At 39.5% G+C, this 27673-nt stretch overlaps 1 protein-coding gene across 3 annotated transcripts in view; it reads left to right on the top strand.

Moving 5' to 3' along the window:
• SUGCT (succinyl-CoA:glutarate-CoA transferase) overlaps window positions 1–27673 on the top strand; it is a 755607-nt gene that overhangs the window by 157751 nt on the left and 570183 nt on the right. For all 3 annotated transcript variants that reach the window (XM_060632202.3, XM_060632197.3, XM_060632204.2), the window contains one exon: window positions 27246–27341. In XM_060632202.3, coding sequence (XP_060488185.2) covers window positions 27246–27341 — 96 coding nt within the window. The remainder of the gene's footprint in view (window positions 1–27245; window positions 27342–27673) is intronic.

The following is a 27673-nucleotide window of genomic DNA, read 5'->3' as shown; positions in this document are numbered from 1 at the left end:
GCATCCCTTAATCCAGTCAAGTTGACACATAAAATTAACCATCAAAGAAGTGCTACTTCCTTACACATGTAATTAAAAGTTTCTAATAGCCACAATAAAAAAGTAAGAAGAAAGTAGTGAAATTAATTTTAATTATGTATTTCATTTAACCAAATATAATGAAGATATTTTTATTTCACAATGTAAAATTGATATAAAATCAATAAGGAGATATTTTACATTTTTTTTCTGTACCAAGTCTTTCCATATTTGATACATACTTTATACTTCTAGCACATCTTAATTTGGAGGGCTCATGAAGGGCTCATGAAAGGCTCAATTGGCCACATGTGGCTAGTGGCTTTTGCAATGGCCAGAACAGTCTTAGAAGGCAGAAGAATGGGTAGATGTGTTGAAATTCTAGCATAGAAATTCTAGTAAAAGAAATCCTTGCCCAGTTGTGTTGAAAGGGAAACATAATGTTTAACTATGACCATGTCCACCATCTACTTCTTCCCCGTTACTGTCTGTGGTAGATTGAATAATGGCCCTGAAAGATGTCAATGTCCTTATTCCCGGAACCTGTGGATATGTTACCTTACATGGTAGAAGGAACAATGTAGATCTGATTAAGTTAAGGAGTTTGAGACAGGGAGAGTATCCTTTGTACTTACAAGTGTCCTTGTAAGAGAGAGGGAGGAAGATCAGAGTCAATAGTTTGAGCTATGACAATAGTAGCAAGAGAGTGGAGTGGTGTGAGGAAAGAGGCCACACCTTAAGGAACACAGATGGCCTCTGGAAACTGTCAGGGGAAAGCAAACAGATTCTCACCAGAGAGCCTCCAGAAGGAATCAGTCTTGCTGACCCCTTGACATTAGCCCAGTGACAGTGGTTTTAGACTTCTGACCTCCAGGACTATAAGATAACAAATTTGTGTTGTTTTGAACCCCTAAGTTTGGGGTCATCTGTAATAGCAGCAGTGGGAATTAGCAGCAACTAATTTACCACCTTAGCAGGCAGAAATGGCTATAGAAAGTTTGGCTTCATATATAAATTTTTGTTAATATTAAAGAAGTCATGTTCTGTGTATGTTAAGGTCCACATCAATTATTTCTTTAGTTTTTATTTTTTTGAGAGAGGGAGAGGACAGGGGAGAGGCAGAGGGAGAGGGAGAGGGAGGGTCTTAAGTAGGCTGCACGCCTGGTGTGGGGCCTGATGCAGGGCTCAGTCTCCTAACTGTGAGATCAAGACCTGAGCCTAAATTGAGTCAGACACCTAACCAACTGAGCCACCCAGGCTCCCTGTTCCATATCAACTCAAGCTTTGTGTCACTGATTGAAGTACTCATTTTTAGTTTCAGCAATTTTATACTTTAGATGAATTTTCACAGGGCCAGAGGATTAAACCATTACTGAGAGACGATTGCCAGAAATTTCAGGGTAGCTCTAGAATCTATATATTTATCTCTAAAATTCCAGGAACACGGTGTCTTCTTGGTGGGATAGTTTGTTTTCAGTTCAATCAATTCTTTCTGAAATGGAACCACACTTACAGGATAGATGATAACACAAATAGGTTCTGAGGTTTTTTCTAAAGGAAACTGCAGAACTTAAAGCATGATTTGAAATCATGTAAATTGTGGAGTCTTTTCTGAAACGATGACTTCCTTCCCACCAAATAGTTCCATAATTCTTTATATTTTTGAGTTTATTGAACTCAAGCCAGGCCACAATAGTAAAGTGAGTACATTCTCCTTTAGTGTTGTGTTCAACCTATAGGCCCAGTTTGAGGCTGAAATTTGCACTTCTTTGAGTAAAAATAGGGTTTTTGAATTCTAGGACTGTAGTTTTCCATTGTATTTGGATATACTATTTCCAATTTACTAATGTAGTGTCTTGTAAGCCACTGAGGGAAAACCAGGTGCATCTGTCAGTCTTCTTAACTACAGAAAAAAAGATTTGACTGGAGAAATAATTTGGTTTCTCTGACATTGGTACCTAATTGAATATTTAGTTTGTTTTGTTTTGATACACATTCTGCTTCCGCATCTACTAAATATCCCTAAACTGTTGCAGATTGGTTTATAATGGTATGAAAAAAATGTACAATATTTGTTACTTCCTTTGTCATATAATGAAACTGACCTGTGATATTTAGAGCATAAGTTTTTTGTCAATGAAGGCTGGACTTAATAAGTTTCCTTTTCCATTGCCTCAAACTGTTGAAAACCTCAAACTGTTGAAAACTTTTTCTCCTCCCTTTTTTGTATGTTGTCATATTGGTAAAAAGTATTTTTCCATGTTTAAATTTTTTTAAATGTTTATTTTTGAGAAAGAGAGAGAGAGAGAAAGAGAGAGATATCGAGCACAAGTGGGGGAGGGGCAGAGAGAGGGAGACACAGAATCCAAAGCAGACTCCAGGCTCTGAGCTGTCAGCACAGAACCTGATGCAGGACTGGAACCCATGAACCATGAGATCATGACTGGAGCTGAAGTCAGACATTTAACCAGCTGAGCCACCCAGGCACCCCATCTTTTTCCATGTTTAAACCATACTTAACATTTTTCTTAATGGCAGTGTGTTAGGTTTTATTTGTTGCCACCATGGCTAAGTGGGTATTAAACATTTTTTCTTGTTGTTACTGCTAAAAACTTCAAGCTGAATATGCCTAGACGCCAAGGAATGCTGCATTTGGCCTCTGTGCTTTACCTAATAGCCAGTGCTCAAACTTGGCCACACATTGGGATCCCTTGGGAGTTTCAAAAACGTCACCTATGTACCACCCCCAGAAATTCTGGAGATATGGTCTGGGCATTGGAATTTTTAAAAGTTCTCTAGATGATTCTAATGTACAGCAAAGTTTGAGAACTGCCACTCCACAATGTGATCCCCAAATTATGATGTATGAAGTTCACTAGGAAACTTAAAAAAAAAAGCAACAACAGTATTTTTAAGACTAGTTTTTGGTTTACAACAAAATTGAGAGGAAGGTACAGAGATTTCTCATATACTCTCTCTTCCTATACTATTATCAATATCACTGTCCAGAACGGTACATTTTTACCCAGGATGAACCTACACTGACACATCATAATTACCCAAAGTCCATAGTTTAACTTAGGGATGTACATAGCATTGTGTATCCTATGGGTTTAGATAAAAGTATAATGATATGTATCCATCATTATAATATCATACACAATATTTTCACTACCTTAAAAATCCTCTGTTCATTCCCTCCCCAACCCTGCAACTACTGATCATTTCATTGTCTCTAGTTTTGCCTTTTCCAGAATGTCATATAGTTGGAATCATACAGTACATAGCCTTTTCAGATGGGCTTCTTTCACTTACTAATATGCATTTAAGCTTCCTCCATGTCTTTTCATGGCTTGACAGCTCATTTCTTTTTGACGCTGAATAATATTCCATTGTTTGGATATACTACAGCTTGGGTAATTATGAATAACCAAAGTTTTGGCAATTATGAAGAAAGCTATAATAAACACCCACGAACAGGTTTTTGAGTGATGTAAGTTTTTAACTCTTTTGGTAAATAATGGTGAGTGCAATTGCTGGGTCATATGGCAAGATTGTATTTAGTTTTGTAAGGAACCACTAAGCTGTCTTTCAAAGTGGCTGTACCATTTTGCATTCCTGCCAGCGTGAGAGTTCTTGTTGCTGCACATCCTTGCCAGCATTTGGTGTTGTCAGTGTTCTGGATTTTGGCCATTCTAATAGCTGTGTCCAGGGAGATGAAAACAAACAAACAAACAAACAAACAAACAAACACACAAACAAACCCCCAGATTCTTGGGCCTCACACTCAAGCATTCACTTCCAGTTCTGGGGCAGAACTTTGAAGGCTGCAGTTTGAAGCAGCATCCCAGGAGGCTGTTGCATTTGACCTGTGGGTCAGATTTTATTTTGATTGATTGATTTTTAATTTTTTAAAACGTTTATTTATTTTTGAGAGAGATAGAGACAGAGTGTGAGCAGGGGAGGGGCAGAAAGAGAGAGGGAGACACACACACATAGAATCCAAAGCAGGCTTCAGGCTCTGAGCTGTCAGCACAGAGTCTGAAGCAGGGCTCGAACTCACAAGCTATGAGATAATGACCTGAGCCGAAGTTGGACTCTCAACCAACAGAGCCACGCAGGTGCCCCTATTTATTTATTTTTAAAAGTTTATTCATGGGGCGCCTGGGTGGCTCAGTCGGTTAAGTGGCCGACTTCAGCTCAGGTCACGATCTCGCGGTTCGTGAGTTCGAGCCCCGCGTCGGGCTCTGGGCTGATGGCTCAGAGCCTGGAGCCTGCTTCCGATTCTGTGTCTCCCTCTCTCTCTGCCCCTCCCCCATTCATGCTCTGTCTCCCTCTGTCTCAAAAATAAATAAAACGTTAAAAAAAATTTTAAAGTTTATTCATTTTGAGAGAGAGAGATTGAGACAGCACGAGTAGGGAAGGGGCAGAGAGAGGGAGAGAGAGAATCCCAAGCAGGCTCTGCATTGTCAGCTGAAATCAAGAGTTGGACACTTAACCCATTGAGCCACCCCGGGCACCCCAGAATTTTAAAAGGAGGTTGGTCTTCCAGGGATAAGGTAGGTGAGTCACATGTACACTTCTTCTGCATGCTACCATAATCTTTTCTTGCAGTCAACCTGCAAGGTATATCTCTTCCATATATCATCTTGATACTTGTACAATTAAATGGCATTAAAATTCCCCCAAATAATTAAAAAAATTTTAATGTTTATTTATTTTTTGAGAGAGAGAGAGAGAGAGAGACAGAGTGTGAGCGGGGCAGGGGCAGAGAGAGAGGGAGATACAGACTCCGAAGCAGACTCCAGGCTCTGAGCTGTCAACACAGAGCCCGACGCAGGGCTCAAACTCACAAACGGAGAGATCATCACCTGAGCTGAAGTCAGACACTTAACTGACTGAGCCACCAATGTGCCCCAAGTTTTAATCAAAACTCAAGTCATACTTGATACAACTTTTTTGGCTGGGTTTAGTTATTTGCATCACTGTACTTCAAGTCTTTGCTCCACAAGCTTCCACGGGACCTGTAGCTAGATAGGGAACCAAAAGAACATAAGGTAATTTGGAAACAACCTTAGCTTTATGACTGTATGGTAAATTGAACACAACTTTAGGCATTGATGGTGTGGAATAAATGAAAATCAGCAGCTAACTGGTCACTGTGACTTACAGTCTTTAGGAGTGTGGGAACTCTTCATCCTGAATCCTTAGCTTAAAGGAAAACAGCTGGAGAGAGGGACATTCCAGGGACCACAGACATGAACCTCAAGTCAGACTCTGTTTCTCACATACTGGTGACCAGAGTTCACATATTTTTCTTTTTAATCATATTTGTACCCATAGATATGTTATCAATCATGGCATTTGAAAAATGAAAGAATTTAAAAATCTGGCCTAGCTGATAACTGGGAAATACACTTTACCAAATAATTAGATTTATAAGTAGTTCTCTGTTATTTGTTATTTTAAGCAAAAAAGCTGAGTTTTAGAAGTGTATGTGAACATATCAATTGCATGATTGAAATATAGAAGGGATATATAGAAAATAGAGACAAATGTCTTATTTAGTGTTTCTTCCTGATGAGTGTAATAGAGTGGAGCACAGGACTTTTCCAGACTTTTAACAAAAGAAAAGCATGTTCATGAAAAAATTGTTAAAAATATACAAATGTGTAACTTAGTAACTAAAAGTTTTTTGAAATTCCACTCCTTAGCAATAACTACTATTAAAAGTTTGGTGACTATTTCAGCAAAAGATTTTATTAAAATAACTCACTAATGCATCTTTCTTGAATTGCTTCCAGGGACATATATAGTTATTTTGTCTTAGGATATAATCAGTGATAATATGATTTAAAAAAAATTTTTTTTAACATTTATTTATTTTTGAGAGGGAGAGAGAGAGAGCGAGCAGGTGAGCATGAGCAGGGGAGAGGGAGACACAGAATACGAAGCAGGCTCCAGGTTCCGAGCTGTTGGCACAGAGCCCGACGTGGGGCTCGAACCCACAAGCTGTGAGATCATGACCTGAGCCGAAGTTGGACGCTTAACCAACTGAGCCACTCAGGTGCCCCAATAATATTATGGTTTTGAATGAAAAACTAAACTTTAGAATTCAGTTAAGTCATATTGTAAACATTCCCAGCGTGAGAATTTTTGAAAGCGAATCACCTGCCTATTTAGGTCTCTAGAGAAATTTTGCTTTGTTGGATATGTGCTTGGCTCTCCTCCCTACACCTCTCACTCCTCCACCACATGGTTACTTGCTGCATCCATTTTCCTTCTGGAAGTTCCACAGTACAGGTGCTGCTGATGGGGAGCTCCCCACAATTTGTGTTGTTCTTTGGAGTGGATATTTCAGCCCTTGCCACTGACTGCTTCTCAACTCCATTATCCATGAATTGAACAGTTACATTCACGAGTGCTGAAGTGCTCTATATGGTGTCACTAGGTGACAGATGCTATTAATAAATAGTTTGAATGTTTTCTCGAGGAAAATGAATCACTCTACTAAATTATCAGCAACCTTTCTTACCCCTCAAGTTAATAGCTTGGGATGTTCTGGTCAAACTCGCATGTTTAATTAAGAAGGGTTGGGGGAGGGGTGCTTGGGTGGCTCAGTCGGTTAAGTGTCTGACTCTTCGTTTTAGCTCAGGTCATGATCTCACAGTTTATGAGTTCAACCCCACATCAGGCTCTATGCTGACAGTGCAGAGCCTGCTTGGGATTCTCTCTCTCCCTCTCTCTCTGCCCTTCCCCCTGCTCTCTCTCTCTCTGTAAAAATAAATAAATAAACTTAAAAAAATTTTTTTTAAAAAGAGTAGGGGGAAATTTAAATGTAAGGGTCATTCTGCAAAAGTTATAGTAAATTAAAAGATAGGTATTACTAATGTAAGTTTCCTTTTTTGTGTGGAAATTCTGGATTAGCTATAGGAAAGATTATAGTAACCTGCAGGAGAAATGTATGCGTGATTCACCTACCTTATCACTGGATGGCACTGTGGGCTCATGAACTGCACTAGAAATAGGCTGTCCTTGGTGGCTGAAATCTTGTGCTCCCATCTTTCTGGAGAAGGCTTTTTATATTCATTTCTAATGTTTGTAATTGTGCTTGTTACCTGTTGCCAAATACACATGAAAATTTATATTGTGTTTATTAGGTAGAACATTTTAATCTGAATGCAAAATGTATTTTTTTCCTTATAAGGTAAAACCTCATTTCTTTTTTTTTGTTATTTAATTTTTTAATGTATGTTTATTTATTTTTGAGAGAGTGAGCACAAGCAGGGGAGGGGCTGAGAGAGAGGCAGACATAGAATCTGAAGCAGGCTCCAGGCTCTGAGCTGTCATCACAGAGCCTGATGGGGGGCTTGAACCCACAAACCATGGGATCATGACCTGAGTCGAAGTTGGATGCTTAACTGACTGAGCCACCCTGGTACCCCTTAAATTTAATTTTAAGCTTGTTGAATTATTTTCTCTCATTTGGTAACCTTTCTATTTAGACTATAGAGTAGTGGTTAGGAGCATGGACTCTCCAGCCAGACTGCTGAAATTTAAATCCTCAATATGCTACTAAGTAGCTAAAGACTTGTGCAAGTCATAAAATGGCTCTGTCTCAGTTTTCTCATTCATTAAATGGGGATAATAACACTGTCTGCCTCCTCCAATTGCTATGAGGATTAAAATAGGTTAATACATGTAAAGTGCTTACTGCAGAGTCCATTACATAGTAAGCACTAAATAAGTGTTAACTTTTATTATTGTATTATCATTATTATTGTTGTCTCTACCTTAGTTTTTCCTGTTTTGTTTCCTTTCCTTGTCCCCACCTTTTGCACACTCTTACCTTATTACTGCCTTTCTTAACCTTACATGTCCAGATGTAGGAGCTATATTGGTTGCAGCAGAGACTGATTTTTTTTTTTTTTTTACACAAAGCTTTTACTTTTGAGTAAGTCTTGCAATTATTTATTTAATTTTTTCCCAAAAATAATTTTAAAAAAGATTTTTTTAATGTTTATTTATTTTTGAGAGAGAGAGAGGGAGAGTGAGCATGAGTGGGTGAGGGGCAGACAGAATGCAAAGCAGTCTCCAGGCTCTGAGCTGTCAGCACAGAGCCCGACCTGGGACTCGAGCTCGTGAACTAGTCTTGCGATTAATTATTTAGAATATAACCATTAAGGGGTGTCTGGGTGGCTCAGTCGTTTGAGCGTCCGACCTCGGCGCCCATTCATGATCTCGCAGTTCGTGAGTTCGGCCCTGTGTCGACTCCATGCTGACAGCCTGGAGCCTGCTTTGGATTCTGTGTCTCCCTCTCTCTCCGCCCCTCCCCTGCTTGTGCTCTGTGTCTCTCTGTCCCTCAAAAATAAATAAAGGTTAAAAAAAAACATTTAGAATACAACCATTAAAAAGTAAAAATCTTGCTACTGCTTTTTTCTTTTTTTAAGTTGAGGGAACGTGTGTGCTAAAATTAAGCTAAAAATAGTGGTGACATATTGCTTATGTCATTATACAGGCGAGGCCCGTGGATGATGGTTGGAGCTCAGACTAGGCAGTGGGCTGAGACCACTTGTAAGTCCAGGAAATACTTTCAGTCAGCTGCCGTACGCGCCTGAGAATTGTGAGCAGAAGTACTCAGGCTCACCTTGAGTTCTTTTACTAAAAGCACTCAGTACCCCCTGAAGCTAACATAACCCTGCATGTTAACTATGCTGGAATTGAAATAAAAAATAAAATAAAATAAAATGAGAAGAACTCTGTTATTCTTGAGGTCCAGGTCTTTAGCATTAGATCAGTGAAAATCAATATACAGAAAACAAAAAACTCGATGTAAGTTAGCACTGCTAGTACACATTACTGAATGTAGGTAAAACTCTCGCTCTTTTTGTTATTGTTCTGCCTTGTTTTTGTTTTCAGTATTATCAACAAACTGCTTTTAAGTTTAGCTGGATCATTTCCTAAGCTTTCCCATGTATACTGGAGAATGTCCCATGGAAGTGAGAGCATGTCGAAAATCGGAGGCAAAATGTTTCACGGGTGACCAAGAATAGTATTTGGATTCTACCCCAACTCAACATATATATATATATATATATATGTGTGTGTGTGTGTGTGTGTGTGTTTCTTTTTTTTAATTTATTTTTGAGAGAGACAGAGTGCAAGCAGTGGAGGGACAGAGAGAGGGAGACAGAATCTGCAGCAGGCTGCAGGCTCTGAGCTGTCAGCTCAGAGCCTGACACGGGGCTGAAACTCAGGAACCGTGAGATCATGACCTGAGCCAAAGTCAGACACTTAAATGACTGAGTTACCCAGGCGCCCCTAACTCAACATTTATATTAAGAGCAATCAAAAACACAACAGTGGCTTTCCTCCTTTTTATCAACTTGGTCCCCTTCTCTCATGTTACCTCAAACATGCTTTTGTCCTTTCTTTGTTCTTCTCCTCTGTCCCTCTCACCTTCTTTCCTTTCTATTTCTTTCTTCCTGTTGCTTTACTATCCTTGATTTGTTGCCACAGTAAAATTGAACATATGATAATTTGGGGACTAGGATAGAGTTCCAAATACTTGTCATTTTGGGGCATGTCGAAAAAAAGAAAAGGCCAGGAATCATGCTGAAGTAGGTCTGAGACTGAAGAGAAATGTAGCGAGAGGTGGAGGAGAGAAGATAGAATTTGAAAAGTGGTGTGTATTGAGGCTTCTGGCACTTGGTCAGATTGCCCCTTCCTTATGGTGGTGGTGATTACTGGCAGGACAGTATTCACATCTACGGAACCAGTCGATGGGAACTGTTTTAGGAACTTCCCTTGGTGTGCATTCCTCCCCAGATTTTGTCCTCTGTCTTTGTTCTTGGGACTGTGGAAGTGGTTTCTGGAAAATGCTTTTCTTCTGGTGGGTGGGACTCTGATACTCATGCCCCAAGGGAAGGGAGGGATAAATGAAAGCATTATTGTCTTTGGAAGCACAGACCTATGTATTAGGGCAGGCTAAGCATGGGTTCATCTGTGTGTGAACCCATGTAATGTGACATGAAAGGGAATTTTTCTGACCACTATCATATCTGATTTCATGTTCAGACATTCTAGTCAAGAGTCATTTAATCAGAGGTTTGTCTCGTGTCAGAATTTTTCTGCTCAGGGTTTCAAGATATCTGTCATATATCCATTTGCAGACAAACCAAAGCCTTCAGAGTTTTGAAAAGCAATGATGATCTTTCCCCCACTAGAAATAAAAATCCTCAGCTTTTCATTATTTGTTTCTTAAGGGTATACAGTTAAACAATACTCTTATCATTTAAAAAATATCTATATTTGCTAACTGTTCCATTTATGACTTGAAAACCATCACAATGTTCTTGTTTGCCTAAATACCACAATGACTAAAATAGGGAGAAGAAGGAATCTGTAGATGGTATTTCACTTTGTCCAACTGTGTTGAATTTAAGCCTGGTCTTTGTTTTTAATTATCAAGCAAGCACAGTGGCTTAGGTTTTTGGTTTTTGTTCTTTGTTTTTTTCTTTGTTATCACCTAAGAGTTGTTTTGAATACATTATGACTGTAAACCAGGAGTTGCAAATACTTAAATATGCCAGGCAGGTTATTAAAATGAGTGAAGTGAGCCAGACAAGGAACAATAGTGGTGGATATGGGCTAGGAAGGGCTTAGTCACTCCTCACTCCAGCATTTGCTGTCATGTGAGATTGTGGTCCCAAGTGTGGGGTGTGCTTGTAAATGTTCAACTTGCTTTCTTAAAGCAAAAAGAAAAAAAGAAAAAAAAAAAAAGAGCAGCGATTTGTAGCATTTGCCAATTCTCATTGTGTAAACATTTCCACATGGCTGATTTCAAGCCTCTAATACGATCGTTACTGAACGTGTTTGGAGGAGATGCTAACAATCAACTCTGCAGAGCCAGTGTAAGCCAGTTCCACCATACTGGCCCAGTATAGCCAGATCTTCAATTTTTGAAGTAAGACATTTGAATTTTTATATAAAACTTTTTAATTTTCGAAATGCTACGTAGCCCAGACAAAATGCAGTTGTGAATGGAATCCTGCTCACGAGCTGCCCGTTTGCAACCTCTGGAGGTAAACTGCTGATGATTTGTCTTAGAAATCTCATTAGAAATCAATTTTTGCTGCTTTATAGTCTACCTGAAGATTTAATCAATGGTTTGATTCATCCAAACATTGAGTTAAAAAAATTTAATTCCAATAGAATTAACATACAGAATTATACTTGTTTCAGGTACAAAGTGTTGATTTTAATCAGTGGTTCCACTGCTATTTTTCTGAACCAGCAGTGTTTTAAAGTGTGTTTAATATTTATAAGAGTTAAAAAAATGTGCAGTTCAGAAACTTCTTTCATGAATAAAAACAATCAATATACCTGGAATTTCTAAAGCTGACTGACCTGTTTTTGTCATCTCTGGGAATTGTTTTTCCTAGATGGATTATTTGTATGAATGAAAGATGGAGAGCATCAATCTAATAGAAATTACTAAATTGTTGTAGAGTAAAACCCCATGTGAGCTCTTTGGTCTGTATTTGCTTGGATAATATGTTTTTTTTAAAGGATAATTTTTTAGGATTCTTACATTTGAGTATTTTCAAAGTGCTTTTACCATGTTATTGTGAAGTTATACGAACAGGGCTGTAAAGAAGTTGGTTATGTTTTGCAAACCTGAGTTGGGGTTCAGAACTTTGTAGTGAAGAGCTAGGCTGACCCTGGGACTCAGGATCCAAATATCTTTCCACCAAACTGCTGAGGATATCAAAAAGATTCAAAGACTCTGCCCTCTTCAGAACTGTCTAGCCCTCCAATTGTGGTTAAGGAGTAGGTGGAGGATGTGGCTAAGAGAATGATCATTGTCTGATGAATATGAGGATTGACACAACAAAGCAAAGTGGATCCTTAAGGGCTCTATCATATTACAGTCCTCTAGCAGAGAAAAACAGATTTGCGGATACGTTAGAATGCAGATCGTATGCAAATATATGAAATTAGGGGCATATGAGAATGTGGATATATGATACAGTGTGTCATCAAAGGCTGATTATGTCGGTGTACCTTTGAGGTCTCTTAAAGGTGATGTTGAAAAGTCCAAACACATCCACAGTTTGCAACTTAGACCTTAAAAGCCATCCAGCTTGTGTCATGTGGCTTGCTGTTGAGTTCTGACTGTGGGATGTAAGTTAGCAAGGTTCTGAAATCAGTTTCCTTGGTTTTAGTCTCTGGTCAGATGTGTTAGTAAGAACAGAGGTGAGGTTGCCCAGGTGTTCGTATGTAGAGTGGAGTATTATTATTGTTTCTGTTCCCGTGAAGTGACTCCCACACCAGTAAAGATGGCTGTAATGTAGCAGTTATATTTGCCAAAAGCAGTTTTTGTGTCCTGGTGGCAGGAGGGGGCAGGGAAGTGTGAAAAGAATATGCTTATCATGCTTATCATGCCAAGGTCACTTTGCTCAAAGTCCCCTAGGCTTGTCCCCAAATTCCTCACCTCACTAGGCTTTATATGGTTGTTTTTTTTTTTTAAGTTTCTAAATTTATTTTGAGAGAGAGAGAGTGAGAGAGCAGAAGACAGGCAGAGACAGGGAGAGAGAGAGAGAGAGAGAGAGAGAGAGAGAGAGAGAATCCCAAGCACGCTCTGCGCTGTCAGCACAGAGCCTGATGCAGGGCTCGATCTCACAAACCCCAAGATCACGACCTGAGCCGAAGTCAGAGGCTTAACTGACCGAGCCGCCCAGGCGCCCCATAGGCTGTACATGTTTAACGTGTCCTCTCTCTAGACCCTGTGTTCCATGAGGGCAGAGGATTTATCTCTTTCACTCTTGTATTCCCAGCACCTTGCACGTTGCCTGGAACAAAGTAGTCACTCAATACGTATTTGTTGATTGAAGATATGAAATGTAAGTACAAGATTAACACTTTCAAATACAACAGAATTAGTATATAAAAATAGAGGGGCGCCTGGGTGGCTCAGTTGGTTAAGCGGCCGACTTCGGCTCAGGTCATGATCACGCGGTCTGTGAGTTCGAGCCCCACATCGGGCTCTGTGCTGACAGCTCAGAGCCTGGAGCCTGTTTCGGATTCTGTGTCTCTCTCTCTCTGACCCTCCCCCATTCGTGCTCTGTCTCAAAAATAAATAAACGTTAAAAAAACATAATGTATTTTTTCTTTCTTGGTGTTCTTAGAGTTTTTTGTTTGTCTGTTTTTATCACTGAGTTGATTTTGTTAATTAAATGGCAGTCCTTGGCACTGTGTACCTGTCTTCAGTGCATGAATTTTTTCTTGAAGTGTAATAATGTGACACATACTTTACCTGCTGAATCATTTGGTCACTGACATGATTTCTTGCCCTAATTCACACCTGGTTTTGCACCTCTCCCTTGAAGTCCCATGAGGACACTTTAAGAATAGTCACCACTGAAGAACTTAATCATGTCCTGTATGCTGGTGAGTCTCCCTTGTTATTCTGGGAGCCATGCCACAGAAGCTCAGGAGAGCAGTGCGGTGTGATGTGGCCAGACAAAAATCCTCATTCGAATCACCTTTACATTCTTGGATTTTAGTCAGTTAGAATGATCAGATGTAGTCAGAGTGTGTAAATGAATTTTTGTTCTCATGTCGGAGCTTGGTTTATAAGCTGTTGTTCTATGCAGCGTTGTTTTATATAGCTCTGTGACTTCAAGGTTCTAGGAAAATGACTCAATTATAAAATCTTTCTCCCATGAACTTGAGGGAAATGCCTGAAATTCCACTCAGAGAGATTCATTCCTTTAGCTCTAAGGCTTTTGTGTTCATTAGTTTTCTATTAAAGTCTGTATACCCTGGAAAAGGTAACATCATGAACAATCTTCACTTGACACCATTTTTGGTAATTTGGCTAAGCATTCCAGCTATTGTTCTGTCTCTTTCCTCCTTTTACTGCCAGACTTACATGTATTATTTGTATTGAGTTTTCTGTTTTCCACCGACTTTTCTTAATCCTTTGCGTTATGATAGCCACTCCAATTTCTCTCTTGACATTGCCTTTGAAGGCTAATTTCTTTTTGTTGAGTCTGAGATTCTCACTGTCCTCCCCCTTGGCCTCACTTGGCTATTTGGCACACATTCAACACTGTTCTTCTAACATGCTTCTCCTTTGGCCTCCAGACACCACACCTTTCTGTTATTCTTCCCACCTTCACATCCTTTAGAGTTATGTTCTTTTTTTTTTTTTTTTTTTGTTCCCTCTTTGGTTGACTCCAGAGCCCTGCCCCTGTCCTCTGCTTTCCTTGGAAGCATTCAGCCGACTCATCTACTTCAGCGGCTTCAGCCTTGTATTAATTTTCTATTGCCATGTAATAGATTAACACATGCATAGTTCGAAATAACACAAGGTTATTACATTATAGTTTCCATGGGTGAAGAGTCTAGGAAAGCCTGGACCATTTGCTCAGGTCTTAAGAGGCTACGATCAAGGTGTCTGCTGGGCTGCAGCTCTCACTAGGGGCTCAGAGTCCTTCAAACCCTTTCAGGTTGTTGGCAGGTTGTTCCTTGTGGCTGTAGAGCCCATGCAGGCTGTGTTGTCAAGGTCGGCAGGAGCATGTCTCTCTGAGCTTAACCTTTATTTTATTTTATTTTATTTTATTTTATTTTATTATTTATTTTTAAGTTTTTATTTAAATTCCAGTTAGCTGACATACAATGTTAGTTTCAGGTGTACCGTGTAGTGATTCAACACTTCCATACAATACCCAGTGCTCATCACAGCGCATGCCCTCCTTAATCCCCATCAACTATTTAACCCATCCCCCCCCCTCCCACCTCCCTTCTGGTAACCATAAGTTTATTCTGTATAGTTAAGAGTCTGTTTCTTGGAGTGCTTCTCTCTCTTTTATTTTTTGCCTTTGATTGTTTTGTTTCTTAAATTCCACATATGAGTGAAATCGTATGGTATTTGTCTTTCTCTGACTGACTTATTTAGCTTAGTAATAATACTCTCTAGCTCCATCCACATCGTTGCAAATGGCAAGATTTATTCTTTTTTTATGGCTGAGTAATATTCCATTATGCATAATACATTGTATATTATACATTAATGTAATATATTAATAATTTTTATATATTATAATATATATATCTCCCATCTTCTTTATCCATTCATCAGTGGAGAGACACTTGGACTGTTTCCATAATTTGGCTATTGTAGTTAATGCTGCTATAAACATCAGGGTACATGTATCCTTTTGAATTAGTGTTTTTATATTCTTTGAATAAATACCTAGTAGTGCAGTTGCTGGATGGAAACCTCCATAGTGTTTTCCAGAGTGGCTGCACCAGTTTGCATTCCCACCAACAGTGCAAGAGGGTTCCGCTTTCTCCACATCCTTGCCAACATCTGTTGCTTCTATGTTGTTGACATTCTGACAGGTGTGAGGTGATATCTCATTGTAGTTTTGATTTGCATTTCCTTGATGATCAGTGATGTTGAGCATCTTTTCATGTATCTGTTGGCCATCTGGATGTTTTCTTTTCTCTTCTGCCCATTTTAATTGGATTTTTCGGGTTTTTTGAGTGTTCAGTTTTATAAGTTCTTTATATATTTTGGATACTAACCCTTTATCTGGTATGTCATTTGCAAGTAAGTATCTTCCCCCATTCCATAGGTTGCCTTTTAGTTTTGTTGATTGTTTCCTTTGCTGTGCAGAAGCATTTTATTTTGATGAAGTCCCAGTGGTTTATTTTTCCTTTTGTTTTCCTTGCTTTAGGAGACATATCTAGAAAGAAGTTGCTACGGCTGGCATCATGGATGTTACTGTCTGCGTTCTCTTCTAGAATTTTTATGGTTTCAGGTCTTACATGTAGGTTTTTAATCCATTTTGAACTTATTTTTGTGTATGGTGTAAGAAAATGGTCCAGTTTCATTGTTTTGGATGTTGTTCCAGTTTTCCCAACACCATTTGTTGAAGAGACCATCTTTTCCCCGTTGCATATTCTTTTTATGCTTTGTCAAAGATTTATTGACTATGTAGTTTTGGGTTCCTTTTTGGGTTTTCTATTCTACTTCATTGATATATATGTCTGTTTTGGTGCCAGTACTATACTGGTTTGATCACTATAGCTTTGTAATTTAAGTTGAAATCCAGTATTGTGATGCCTCCAGCTTTGCTTTTCCTTTTCAAGGTGCTTTGGCTATTTAGGGTCTTTTGTGATTCCTTACACATTTTAGGATTATTTGTTGTAGCTCTGTGAAAAATGCTGTTTGTATTTAAAAACTTTTTTTAATGTTTATTTTTAAGAGAGAGAGAGAGAGAGAGAGAGTGAGAGAGGCAGTGTGCATGAGTGGGGTAGGGGCAGAGAAAGAAGGAGACACAGAATCTGAAGCAGACTCCCGGCTCTGAGCTGTCAGCACAGAGCCCAATATGGGGCTCAAACCCACGAACTGCGAGATCATAACCTGAGCCAAAGTGGGACGCCCAACCTACTGAGCCACCTAGGCGCCCTGTCTACTTGATAGATTTTTTTTAAAAAGTCTCTTGTGGGACTGATTATTTCTATTTTGAATTAAAGATTTTAGCTTTCTGGCTTCTGGGTGGCTCAGTCTGTTAAGCATCCAGCTTCGGCTCAGGTCATGATCTCACAGTCCGTGAGTTGGAGCCCTGCGTCGGGCTCTGTGCTGACAGTTCAGAGCCTGGAGCCTGCTTCAGATTCTGTGTCTCCCTCTCTCTCTCTCTGCCCCTCCCCTGCTCATGCTCTGTCTCTCTCTGTCTCAAAAATAAATAAAAACATTTACAAAAATGGAAAAAAAGATTTTAACTGTCTTGAGAGATAAAACTCTCTTTTTTTTTGATTTTGGGACCTCTGACAGCACCTGACAGAGTGCTCTGCATATAATAAGGGCTTATTAAATATCTGCTAAATGCATGAAGGAAGCAATAAACAAAACAAAAGTAACTTTCATTTCTTATAACTTCTTTTTAAAACTAGCTGTTGCAGAGCAATGTATGTATTCTAAAAACAGAACTTAGAAAAATGTTTGAGTGTAGTTGACACACAATGTTACATTAGTTTCAGGTGTACGGCGTGGGGATTCAACAACTCTGTACTTCTGCTGTGCTCAACACAAGTGTAGCTACCATCTGTCACCATATCATGCTGTTATAATATCGTTGACTATATTCCCTATGCTATGCCTTCTATTCCTGCGACTTTCTCCTTCCATAAATGGAAGCCTGTATCTTCCACTTCCCTTCATCCATTTTGCCCACTCTCTCACCCCCATTCCCTCTGGCAACCATCGGTTTGTTCTCTATATTTATAGTCTGATTCTGCTTTTTGTTTGTTTATTCATTTGTTTTAAGAAACAAATATTTTAAAGAATGAAGTTATTTCAAATGTAAAACCATATTCGAAGAAAACATTTGAAACCGAAGACATCACAGGAATAAATAAGTACATCATGTCACTAACTGTTACCTTTCTATATTTCCACTTACTCATCACATTTTTTCCTTTTAGTTATTCATAACCACTTTTTGAGTGAAATGATTGACTGGGTCAGTGGTTAATGGTAAGAAATATGTTTGATGTATTACACTAAACATGCTTTTGAAATTCTGTCTCTCTGTGTTGTCTGGTCTTACCTTCTGGCATTTGAGATCCAGTTTCCACATGTCTGATTTTGATTCAGATGGATTGGCAAAATTATTCTGAGTATGATGCAAATATGTTTTCTTTTTGAGTTCAGTATATAAAATAAACATCAATATGATTTGACTACCATTAGTGATAGTTCAGAGGAATGTGAAATGTGTGTGTTCCTTTCATTAGGTTAAAAAAAAATGCCCCAAAGAGAAGGATTTGACAATATGTTCTTCCTTTGCTAAGCAAATAAAGGTAGAGATTTTAAAATTACATAACAGCTCTACTGGTTTTTCCAGTGTTTACAGGTAAAATGTTTATAGGTTGAAGTTTATTTCTAATTACATTAGAATAGAAGTAAAGACATAGTTGCAGCAAAGCAGAAATCTTTGAGTGAGTACCATATTAAGGATTATGTAATAATTAAGGTCGGACTTATCTGTAGAGGTTTACCTAATAGAAAAGGGTGTTTACTGACTGTCTTTTCTTTACCAAGTAGGACAGTCAATAAAACTTTTCTAGGATCGTGGCCATTCAGGAATACTAAGGAGTTTGATTCTGTATGAAATACAGAATAGAATGCCTGAATCCAGACTAGCTGAGTTCAGGTCCTGGCTTGTCCATTTACTAGGTATATAACTGTGGGAAGATTATGAAACTGCTCTGTGCCTCAGTTTTCTCATTTGTAAAATGGGTTCATCATAGCACCTCTCTCATACAGTTGTCATGTGGATGAAATAAGATAATTTGCATAAAATGCTTAGAACAGTACACAGTAAGTACTTAATATAGATATTAGCTTTTATTGTTAGTGAATACTAGAAGCTTAAAATGGTAAATGCAGTATGAATAGGTATAATTCTTGTTCTTTTTTCAACATGGGATAGCCATTCCACTCCTGAATGCATTCCCTCCTTAGCCCTATGGGCTGGAGATTAGACTGACCTGCGAGTGAGTCATAGATTTGCCATTCAGCAACTCACTGTGTGACCTAGACGAGACACCTAATCTGCCTAGGCGTAGTTTTTTTCATCTGTAAAATAGAGGCTGTAATACCAACGTCATGTGAGATCATTTGGTTTCATTCATTCCCCCTTAATACTCCATATAACAGCCAGATGATCTAATTATTATAAATCAATGGCTTCCCATGACACTTAGAATGATATTCTAGGTCCTTACTCAGGCCTGCAATACCTACATGTTCTGGTGCTTGCTTCCCTCTTTAACTCCATCTTTTTTTTTTTTTTTTAAGTTTATTTATTTATTCTGAGAGAGAGAATCGGGAGAGAGAGTGCATGAGCAGGGTAGGGGCAGAGAAAGAGAGAATACCAAGCAGGCTCCACACTGTCAGCACAGAGCCTGACACGGGGGCTTGAACTCACAAACCGTGAGATCATGACCTGAGCTGAAATCAAGAGTCCAACGCTTAACTGACTGAGCCACCCAGGCGCCCCCCTCCTTAACCCCATCTTATACTATTGCCTTTTTTACCTACTACGTTCCTGCTCCAGTGACCTTATTTTTGTTCTGAAATATGGTAAATTTTTTACCGCAAGAAAGTCTTTTAGTTGTTGATGTGGTTGCCTAGAAAGATTCCCCTAGATTTTCACATGCTTTCTACAGGTCTCCAGTTAAGTGTTAACATCTTCAAAAAATTTTTTATTTTTACATTTATTTATTTTTGAGAGACAGAGAGAGACAGAGCACAAGTGGGGGAGGGGCAGAGAGAGAGGGAGACACAGAATCGGAATCAGGCTCCAGGCTTCCAGCTGTCAGCACAGAGCCCCATGCTCGAACCCGCAAGAACTGGGAGATCATGACCTGAACTGCAAGATCATGACCTGAGCCGAAGTTGGACGCTTAACCGACTGAGTGACCCAGGTGCCCCTAGTGTTAACCTCTTCAAAGAGACTTTTCTAACCTGCTGGTCTAGAAAATCATTTCTATCTATCATTTCTTGATATCCTCCTGTTTTTTTATGCCTGAGTGTAGCTGACCCTGGAATGTAAGCTTCATGACAGTGCAACCATGTCTGTCTTATTCACTCCTATTTCCCCTGTGCCTTGAACAGTTCCTGGCACATAGTAGGTGTGATGTCAAGATTTTTGAATAAATGAATGAATGAGGCACTGGTTGACACTTAAATAAATATTATATATAATATATTAACATAATATATAAATAGACATTCCCTTTACTTACCTTTTGATCCCCCTTCTTTTTATGCTTTCTTGTAAGCCTGGAACAGGACTTCTAGAGATGATCCTGGAGTATCCTGTAGTGCCACAAAAAAAGAAGTGCTTAAAAACAAAAACCTCACCATGATGGGGTGTGTGTCAAAGGAGCCAACTGAAAGAGCTCCCAGTGGCCAAAAAAGAATGATTTGAGCAACAAAATAGAGTCATATTGGATTATAACCCAAAGTATAAAATAAATACCTAGGACTCTGTGCTGATATAAATAAATGACTGAATAAATAAATAGGAGAGAAGAGACAAATATCCTATGCAGAATTCAAAATAATTTATGTGGACAGTTCATCCTTGAAAAGGAGGAGCATAACTCCTCACCCCCAAAGATTTCATTGTGGAAAGGGGGAGAAAAAAAAGAATGATTTTACAGTGGAGATACCTGATAGCCACCACCTCAGGCAGGTGATGGAGGTCAACACCAACAATGTTAAGTCATATGGATAGTTTGTACCTTTGATAAGATGGACGAAAATGGCCCTTTACTTTTGTGAGCTTTCTTCCAAAAAGTCCAAATTCCCAAAGACCAACCCATAATTCTCTAATTATGAGAAAAATAGAAGAAAAATCCCTATTGAGGAGCAGTCTCCAAAATACCTGATCTGTACTCCTCAAAGCTGTCCAGGTCCTCAGAAAGAAGGAATGTATGATCAATTGTTACAATCAAGAGGAGCCTAAGGAAGCAACCACCAAATAGAATGTGATAGGTATCCTGAATAGGATCTTGGAGCTGAAAAGAACATTAAAAATGAAGGAAATCTGAGGCACCTGGGTGGCTCAGCCGGTTAAGCATCCAACTTGGGCTCAGGTCATGATCTCACGGTTTATGTGTTTGAGCCCTGTGTCCTGGGTCTGTGCTGACAGCTCAGAGCCTGGAGCCTGCTTCAAAAAGAATAAGTTCTGTCTCTCTCTCTCAAAAGTAAACAAACATTAAAAATATTTTTTTTTAAATGAAGAAAATCTGAACACACGGACTTTAATTAATAACAATGTGTCAATATTGGCTCTTTCATTGTAAAATATGTATCACACTGGGGTAAGAGGCTAATTAATAGGAGCATTGGAATGAACAGTCAAGGGAATAAAAGGCGCAGCATAGGAAATATAGTGAATGGTACTGGGATGGCGTTGAAGGAAGCCTGATGGGAGCCACACTTGTGCTGAGCACAGCATAACGTCTAGAGAAGTTGAGTCTCTAGGTGGTACACCTGAAACCAATGTAACATTGTGTCAGCTAAAAAATAAATAAGAAATTAAATCAGCAGAGAAAAGAAATAAAAATAATAGAGGAACTGGGTGTGGAGTATATGGGAACTCATTACTATTTTGGTAAGTTTTCTGTAACTCTAAAACCGTTCTAAAATAAAAAGTTAAAAAAATTATAAACATTTCCTCACATGGTACTATCTTCTTCTGTTGCACCATTTTAAATGCCTACTTTTATCTCCTGTTATGTTTAAATATCATAGTTTATTTCACCTACTCCCTATTTTGGGGTAAATTGGTGCTGGTGGTTTGAATTGCATCATCATTCATACCTCTGATTAGAGGCTATTTTTGGCATGGAGACTTATCTTCTTTTGTTTTACCTTGTTCCTGGTTTCTTCTCTAATTTTCTCTCCCTATTTTCCCTTAGGGAATGACTTTATATACTTTCTATATGCTGATGACTGCAGCCCCAATGATTGTCTTGCATGCATCTCCAATGCAACATATGCAAAGGAGGGTTCTTGTTTTCCTTTCCCTTCACCTCCTTCCTCTCTTGGATTTGCTTATTTCTGTTAGTGCCTTCATAGCCTACCCAGATATTCAGCCAGAAACCTGGGAGTTATGTGTAGCTCCCTCCTCTTCCTCACCATTTTATCTGCCATCCCCTTCCCATACAGTCTTTTACATGTTCTGTCCATTCTATCCCTAAAGGAGATCTTAAATCCATTCATTTGGCCATTTCCACTGCCACGAACTTAGTCTGAGCGGTCATAGGCTTATGCCTGGACCTTCACAGTATCTGTAACTGGTCCCTTTTCTCTCTTGTCTCTTTTCAGTCCATTCTTTGGGTTTAATTCCAAATGCAGTGGGAAGCCCTATGAGTTTTAAGTAGAAGGATGATATAATATAATTCTTGATTTTAAAACTATCATTCTGAGGGGCACCTGGCTGGCTCAGTCGGTGGAGCATGAGACTTGTGATCTTGGGGTTGTGAGTTTGAGCCCCACGTTGGGTGTAGAGATCAATTACAAACAAACAAACAAAATAAAATAAAATAAAATAAAATGATCATTCTGAAAGATGTGCAGAGAATGACTCCTTCAGGGGCCGGCAGGATCTGTCCACCTCTAATTTCATTTCCTGTCTCTTTCCTGTCATGCTTCAGTTATATGCATCTACTTTCAGATTTTTTTTCCCCTGTATGCCACTCTCTTTCTTGCCTTAGGGCTTGCCCACATGATATTCTCTTTGTTTTTAAAGTTCTCCCCGTGCAAGTTCCTATAACTGTTTAGTTGTCTTCTCCACTATTCTTAAGTCCAAAGAGAGCAGGACTGTGTCTTTTTATTTACTTTTGTACCCAGTAGCTGACATAATACCTTACACAAAGCAGCACTCAGTATTTGTTGAGTAAATAAACTAATACTTACTGTTTCCATTCACGCGTTAAAAAAATTAGTGCGTGGAAGCGCCTGGGTGGCTCAGTGGATGGATTAAGCATCCAGCTACAGCTCAGGTCAGGATCTGCGGTTTATGACTTGGAGCCCCACATCGGGCTCACTGCTGTCAGCACAGAGCCTGCTTTGGATCCTCTGTCCCCCTCTTTCTCTGCCCCTCCCTTGCTCACACGCTCTTTCTCTCTCAAAAATAAACATTAAAAAAATAGTGTGGAAATTTTATGTTAGGTGCTGGGAGAATATATGAAGGGTTTGTAGCAAACAGTTCTTACCCTGAAATAGTTCCCGGTTTAAAAGGAGGGATAGGATAAGCTATGGATAATAAGTTAGGTTGGAGGAGGACACTGTAGTTAGAGTAGTTTAAAGTTCTGTCATTAGCCAGCTGTGTGACTTCAAGTAAGTTATTTCCTTCTCTGTTCCTTTATTTATCCATCTCTAACCTTAAGAGATTAGGCTAGATTTCCCTGAGGCTTTGGTTCTCAAATCTGGTTACATTGGTTAAATTATGTTTTTCCCAGACCCCATCCCTGGAGAGTCTGATTCAGTAGGTCCGGGGCGGGGGGGTGGTGGGTCCAGGAATTCTACAGGTGACTATGATGCACAGGTAGGTTTAGGAACCACTGATCTAGGTTTTCTTAGCTTTGCCATCTTATAAGTGTAGTTGTATAAGGTGGACTGTGAAAGGGCAGCTGGAGTTAGGCAGATTAAGGGGTTGTGTTTGTTCAGAGGCAGGGGAAATATTTGTTTGCTTGGGTGATGAGAGGATACTTAGTGGAAATGGTGACATTGCAATGGACTTTGAAGAATGGTTGGAAAGATGGGCAGGTGCAGAAGTGAAGCATGATTGGTGTTTAGCCCAGCTTAGTTGGAGGCCAGAATATGTGCAAGGGAGCAGGAGGGAAAAATTGACCAGTTGTGATGCAATGGACCCCAATCCCAGTATTGTTTTCCCCACTTTTCCCATCATACTTGGTTTTTTGGAGATGAAAAATTCTATTATTGCAGTTTGATCCTCATTCGGTAGAAGTGAAACGTGGTGACAGACCCCATGGGGCTGCTTTGGGAAATAATTGGGTGTATTCTTCCTCATGTCTTTTGGGGCTGTGCCCTTTGAGAGCCACTTTGACCATGCCATTGGTTTTCTGGTTAGACACACAATACCAGGACCCACTATGTTATCTAAAATAATAGTTTTTCTGTCAGAATGATTATTATTAAACCAAAGTTGGCTTTTTTGTTCAGATGAAACCATATAAAGGCAACATTCTGAGTAAATTATATAGCGTCCACATGATGAAATAATGGCCCTAAGTTTAGGGGATGTAAGTAATGATCTAATGCAATATTTAGAATGGATATACAGTATGTAGTTATTAACCTAAAAGTCACATCCTGCATTCTCTTGATTTGTGGAAAATTTGTCATTAATTGCCAGGAAGCCTCTGATTTTTCATACATAATCACGTCATAGCTGTTGACTTTCTCCCCCTTCTCCTGCCTTAAAATACTTCATTGCAAATAGTAGATTACTCTTAGTTTTGCAATGCCCCTTTTAAACACTGGGTTGCTAAATTTAGCCCTGTCGCTCCCTTTTTTTTTTTTTTTAAATAGAATTCATTTTTCCCCCAAATTTGCCTCTGAATAGTTACTGACAAATCACACTTTGTTTTTGGGTGGCAGTGGCTTAAAATCTTATCTAACCTTTCTGCCCAGTGAGAGGCTGTTAGTCCTGAAATGCTCTTTTGTTTTCATGAGTTATTGTTGTGTGCAAGAAACTGATAGGGCATCCCATTTAGAAACAGTTGGTGAGATGAGTTTTGACTCTTCATTCAAACTTACTCTAAATAACTCTGCTTTTACTAAATAGTTATCAAAGATATAGCTTAGCAAGGTAGGGTCAGAAACACAGAAGTCAAAATTGAGATGAGAGAAAGAGGTCGTGGGCAAGAAAGGAGGTAGTCGGGCTCATCTCCAGCCTAGAATCCAGCCCATACATCCTCCTGGCAACCATGTCAGATCAATCTAGGATTTTCAGGTTAACCTGTGATCATCCAGTCAGTTCACTACCTCTTGCAGCTATTGCTGATGTTGGTCTATTGACTCTCAGTTGACTTTGAAATTAAAAGAGTGGAAATACCAAGCCTCTTATGATTCTTTGCTTGCAGAGAATTACCTTTATTAATGTGAATCCTTGGCCTTCAGTAGCACCAGAGCAACTTGGAGAGTGACTTTTACCAGAATTTATTTGAGAAGAACAACCTCCTCCCCCCATCTCTCATATATAGTTAGATCAAAGAAAAACCTTTCTTATAGAAAAACCTCAGACTTGAGAGAATTTACCCAATTTCAGGAAGAGCTTTAATGGGAAAATGACTACAATTGCATCCCTGGTATCATTTTTATCTGCCAGACTGTTAAGAAGAATAAGAGTCAGAAGTATAGACCTAGGAAGCAAATTTAAGACCATTTACTATTTGCAAATTGAGTTCTGTGTTTATGCTGCCCCGGGTGACATTGTAGGCCTGCTTCCACTTCAACCAGAACACTGGGGGTTACTTCCTCACACATTAGGATTTTGTGCATTATGTGGTTTGGTACAGGAGTTCTGCTTCCCCCCCCCCCCCCTTTTTTTTAAAAAGATCGAAAAGCACCCATTTTGGCCAAATGCCCAAGATTTTATAGAGAATGTGTCTGAAGGTCAAAGTAGTTAAATACCTACAGCCGTACAACCTCTTAGAGTTTACAGAGATGCAAAATCATGAAACTGGACTTCCTATCCAGTGCATTTTTTTGACTACAAAATGTTGATTTGATTTTCCATTTTGAAAGACACAGAAGTGATCTGTGAAATGGTGATTAGCACGAGGCAGCCCCAGGCAGCCCTGGAATGCTCCATGGTTCAAATGCCCGAGACCAGATGGAGGTCCAGAAGTGGATGACTCAAAGTTTATTAGTTTTGCCACCTGGGCAGTACAGCCGAACCAGCTGCTATAAGGCAGTTCCAATTTCAACAGAGCAGTAAATGAACATAAAAGTGAGTGTAAATCCCAAGAATAAAGTAAAGGAGAATGTCTGCTGCTGTAAGGAGATTCATCCAGGCCGAGCCCTCTTGATAGGCCTTGAGGGAGGCAAGAAGCCATGCCAGGGAGAGGGCAATGACAGGTCGTGGCACGGAGCCCTGAAAAACCACCCCTGAGTTGTTCCAGGAGCCAGACTTAGTTTGGGATATGTTCAACTTACTGGCTTGGGAGATTCCCAGTCACACCTGATGATCCAGAATGGGGAAAATAAACCCATGGTATATGTGGAATATCCTGATTATGTTATGGGGCCAGAAGCTTTTTTTTTCTGGAAACTTTGGAAAATTTTTATTAGGTTGCCTTTCCATAGTTCACAGCCCTTGGGGGCATGGGTATTCGTGAGAACACAGGCTCCTCGTGGCGGGTCATCGGGAATCAAGTCATTATCCTCATGTTATCCTACTATGCTATTGAATCATTGTAGGTTTTCAAGATATGTGTATGAAATACTGCAAGAGTCAGAAGCTGACCCTAAGGTTTTAGATGATCCCTTTAAGAGATCTAAGGCTTTTGAAACCTGAAATAGGTATAATAATGAGGGTATGGGGTTAGGACTAATTTGAGAGAGGTACAGCAGTTTTTGTTTAAATGAGGACAATTCACGGAGAATTTCAAAAAGTCAAATAATTTTGATTCTCTGTGTCAGTAAGAATGCTTTGGGCAGCTGAACTGATTGAAACAAAGTAGAGGTTTATTATTGTTATTTTTTTCATGAAATGAGAACTTTAGAGGAACCTGGCTGATGGCTGGTTCAGCTGCTCAGGGATGACACCAGCTCTTCTTTTTGTCATCCTGACAGAAAGCAAAAGGACACGGGTGAGGAGGGGAAAGGAATGTACTAGATGCTGATGTATTTTGATGTGGTTTTGATGCTAAAGGCTGGACCAGGGTTTCATCTACTGGGTCGACCTCCATCCTCAGTTGATCTTTAAATTTTATTTTTTAAGTTTATTTATTTATTTTGAGAGATACAGAGACAGCATGAGAAAGGGAGGGGCTGAGAGAGAATCCCAAGCAGGCCTTGCGCTGTCAGCGCAGAGTCCAATGTGGGGCTCAAACCCATGAAACTGTGGTGAGGCAAAACCAAGAGTTGGATGCTTAAACCGATTTGAGCCACCCAGGCACCCCTGTCCTCCAGTGATCTTTCTGGGAGCTGAATGTTATTCATACTTAGTCTCAGGCAATAATGTAATACCGTTCTATCTTTCTTTGCGTGATGAAGGCATGGTGGCCTGTGTATTTTCTTTATTTTTTAAATGTTTTTATTTATTTTTGAGAGACAGAGACAGAGCACAAGTTGGGGAGGGGCAGAGAGAGAGAGGGAGACACAGAATCGGAAGCAGGCTCCAGGCTCTGAGCTGTCAGCACAGAGCCCGATGTGGGGCTCGAACTCAGGAACCTCAAGATCATGACCTGAGCCAAAGTCGGACATGTAACCAACTGAGCCACCCAGGCATCCCTCCTGTGTATTTTCTAACCTATTTGGAGTTTCTTCTCTCTTTTACTTTCTTCTGCCCTGACATGAAATGAACTCAAATGAGAACTTTCACAGTATAACCTTCTGTTCGTAATTGTGGGTTAACTACCTTTTTTCCCCCCTCCTCTGGTAGGTGGCCTGTCTGACCCAGGTAGCTGCTAATTATCTGATTGCCCAAAAGGAAGCAGAACGATGGGGCACAGCTCATGGCAGTATTGTTCCTTACCAGGTAAGAATAATACATACAACATAGAGTTGGGCTACTGTAATCTGCAGTTTCGTATGATATGAATTTGGGAAATTATTTCCCTTGCTAAGAAAAAAAAAACCTTTCAGGATACTCTGTTATGTATCTTTGTCTGACTATAACAAGGTTCTGTTGTTCACTTTAAATTCTGTGTTTTGCACATTTCTTCATCAGAAGATTAGTAACAGGACACTTAAATGGATCAAAGGAACTTGCTGAAAGTGAGTGACTTTTGGCCACACATGATGGTTTGTGTTTTTTTCACCCCAAAGAAACACTGATTGTAGCCATTTTATAAAGCATGGTTTGTTCAC

Source organism: Panthera onca, chromosome A2 (genome assembly GCF_046562875.1).
Source record: "Panthera onca isolate mPanOnc1 chromosome A2, mPanOnc1 haplotype 2, whole genome shotgun sequence".
Taxonomy (NCBI): Eukaryota; Metazoa; Chordata; class Mammalia; order Carnivora; family Felidae; genus Panthera; species Panthera onca.
The sequence above is the reverse complement of the archived record's forward strand: the minus strand, read 5'-3'. Positions and strand labels throughout refer to the sequence as shown.